General features: G+C 43.2%; 1 protein-coding gene across 1 annotated transcript in view; it reads left to right on the plus strand.

Annotated features, from left to right (window-relative positions):
- LOC102752970 (tripartite motif-containing protein 5) overlaps positions 1-2,866 on the plus strand; it is a 9,142-nt gene that overhangs the window by 4,880 nt on the left and 1,396 nt on the right. Inside the window, exon 4 of the mRNA XM_006767923.2 lies at positions 1,806-1,828. Within this exon, the coding sequence (XP_006767986.2) occupies positions 1,806-1,828 (23 nt within the window). The remainder of the gene's footprint in view (positions 1-1,805; positions 1,829-2,866) is intronic.

Genomic DNA, 2,866 nt, shown 5'->3' on the forward strand with positions numbered 1-2,866 from the left:
AGCTCCCTACCCCCCTGATCACCCTGCGGCTCTGTGTGTGACAGTGTGCAGCGCCTCAACCCCCTGATCGGCCCTGCTCTGTGGGTGATAGAGGGAGGCGCTCCAACCCCCTGATGGGCCCTGCTCTGTGTGTGACAGGATACGGAGCCCAAACCCTCCTGATGGGTCCTGCTCTGTGCATGACAAGGGGGAGCAACCCAACCCCCTGATATGCCGGCTCTGTATGTGACAGGGGAGGCACCACAACCCCCTGATCTGCCCTGCTCTGTGCGTGACAGGGGGTGGCGCTGCAACCTCCCCATCGACCCTGCCTTGAGTGTGACAGGGGGGGGCACCCCAACCCCCCAATCTGCCCAACCCTGAGCGTGACTGAGGGTGGCATAGCAACCTCCTGATCCACCCTGCTTTGTGCATGATGGAGTGGTGCCCCAACTCCCCAATTGGCCTTGCTCTGAGCCCAACCAAGGGCTGCACCTAGGGATTGTGCCTGCCCTCTGCCACCCGAGAGCAGGCCTAAGCCAGCAGGTCGTTATCTTCTGAGGGGTCCCAGACTGTGGGAGGGTACAAATGGGGCTGAGGAACACTGCCCCTCCCCCCGAGTGCACAAATTTTTGTGCACCGGGCCTCTAGTAATGATAATAATAATAATAAATAGTCTTGCTGGGTAGAATAATCTAAGTTGTAGGTGTTTGCTTTCCATCACTTTGAATATTTCATGCCACTCCCTTCTGGCCTGCAAAGTTTGAGTTGAGGAATTAGTTAGGATTCTTAGGGAGCCCCCTTATAGGTAACTAACTGCTTTTCTCTTGCCACTTTTAAGACTTTTTTTCTTTGTATTTTTCATTTCTCACTGGGTGTTTTTTACGCTTTTTATCTCCATTCTATGTTTCCTCTCTCTTTGTTGAAGTTCTCAGTCAAATAATCTATTCTTTCCCAAAGTTCCTTGAGCGTTCTTATAACCAGTGTTTAGAATTCTACATTTTGTAAATTGCTTGCCTCCATTTTGTTTAGTTATTTTTCTGAAATTCTGTCCTGATCATTCATCTGGGACATGTTTCATTGTCTCCTCATTCAGCTGCCTTCCTATGTTTATCTCTATGTGTTTGGTATATCTGCCACATCTCCCAACCTTGGCAGAGTGGCCTTATGTAGCAGGCTTCTCTTGGGGCCCAGTGTTGCAGCTTGTGTTCATCTGAACCAGGTTCTCTTGGGGTGTCTAACGTTTGGGGTGTGCATGCTTTCTTGTTGTAGTTGAGCCTTGATTGCCCTTGGCACATCAGTGTGTGGGACTGCCTCTCATGCTGAGTTGGGGTCCCATTTCATAATGTTCACCTGTGGGTGTGGTACCAGCCAGTTTCATTTTTCCCTCCTACCAGCCTTGTGGTGACATTTAAAAAAAAAAATGTGTTTATTGATTTTAGAAAGAGGATGTAACAAGGAGAAACCTGTGATGAGAAACAAGTTCAGATGACTGAAAATAGCTAGCAATATGGAATAAACTGTTTGGACCCTGAAACACAGTAAACACTGTAGTGTTTAGAATAGTGACCAAGTGGATATTGGTAACATGGACGAAGGTATAGAAAAGAGGAGGTAATTTGTTTGTTGAAAAGTAATATACATAGTAAATATCCTAAGTTACTGGTTCCCGTGGCTTCCTTACTAGGCATTATATTAACCTGCTCTCACATGAGGACCATCTCTATTCCCACCAGATCAGGGGGTTGGAGAGGGGAAATGTGTTGAAGTTTTGTTAGTGAAAGAGCTTATTACTTCATGACTCATAGTGTCTCTTTCCTCCTTAGGATGTGAAAGGCATTATGGAAAGGTATGTATGGGAAACCAGAGATGGTCTTTTTGTGCTGTAAAAAGTATTTAAAGACATTAATGATACCTGGTGATTAATAAGAATAAACTATTGCTCAGGGCAGAAACATTTGGATGTAGTTTCACCTTAAATTTCTGTTCACATATGGCTTGTGTATTGTATACCTATTGACAATGAACCAGATTTTATGTAGGCAATTTACTTGAGGGGAGTTGCAAAGTTTGGGTTAGTAGCAGTTAAACATAAGATGTTGCAGTATCAGACCCATCTGACTTCATAAATTCTATGCATTCAGCATGCCTGTATCTAACTCAGATTTTCACATGTAACAGGTGATGTATTGACCATGGGAATGTCATGTCTTCTTTACCTCCTAAGGACTCAGAATTTGAGACAACTCCTTTATATTTAAATTTCTGCTCTCTGAATAGAAGATAGGGTTCTCTTTATTTTCCAAAAGCTGACTTGAATATCAAGGAATATTTTGACCCTGGGAAAAACAGTTGATCCATCTTGGTCATGCACTTTTGAAATCTGAATGGAAGGGCAGTATCTTTGTGTCTAAATTTGAACACCTACTTGACTGCTTTAATCTATTCCAAACACATGAAATTCAGACCACTAGTAGTATAGCATTCAAAATATCTTATTTTCCAAGTGTTATATATTTTTTCTCAGAGTACCTGAAATCTCAGATGTAGTTCTGGAGGCCTCCTACTGGGCAGTGGAATTTAAAGGTCTTGGTTCTTCCCAGACAGTATTCCCACACTTGATATATCTCAAACATAAGGAACCATGTTCTGCATCCTCACATTCTTGTCATATTGCTGGGAATTTACATCCATGTCACGATGTTTCCTTATACTAATTTATTTCAAGGTACCAAATTTTGCATTTTAAAGAAATGCACTATGGCACATAATTTCATATTTTTAGGAGTTAGAAAGGGAGAGGATAGTTATCACTGTGAAAGGAATAAACTACTTCTGAGAGGTCAATGCATTTCCAAAGGCAGACAGCAGTCAACTGGGAAAGCGG

This window comes from Myotis davidii, unplaced genomic scaffold, assembly GCF_000327345.1.
Source record: "Myotis davidii unplaced genomic scaffold, ASM32734v1 scaffold2363, whole genome shotgun sequence".
NCBI classification, from domain to species: Eukaryota; Metazoa; Chordata; class Mammalia; order Chiroptera; family Vespertilionidae; genus Myotis; species Myotis davidii.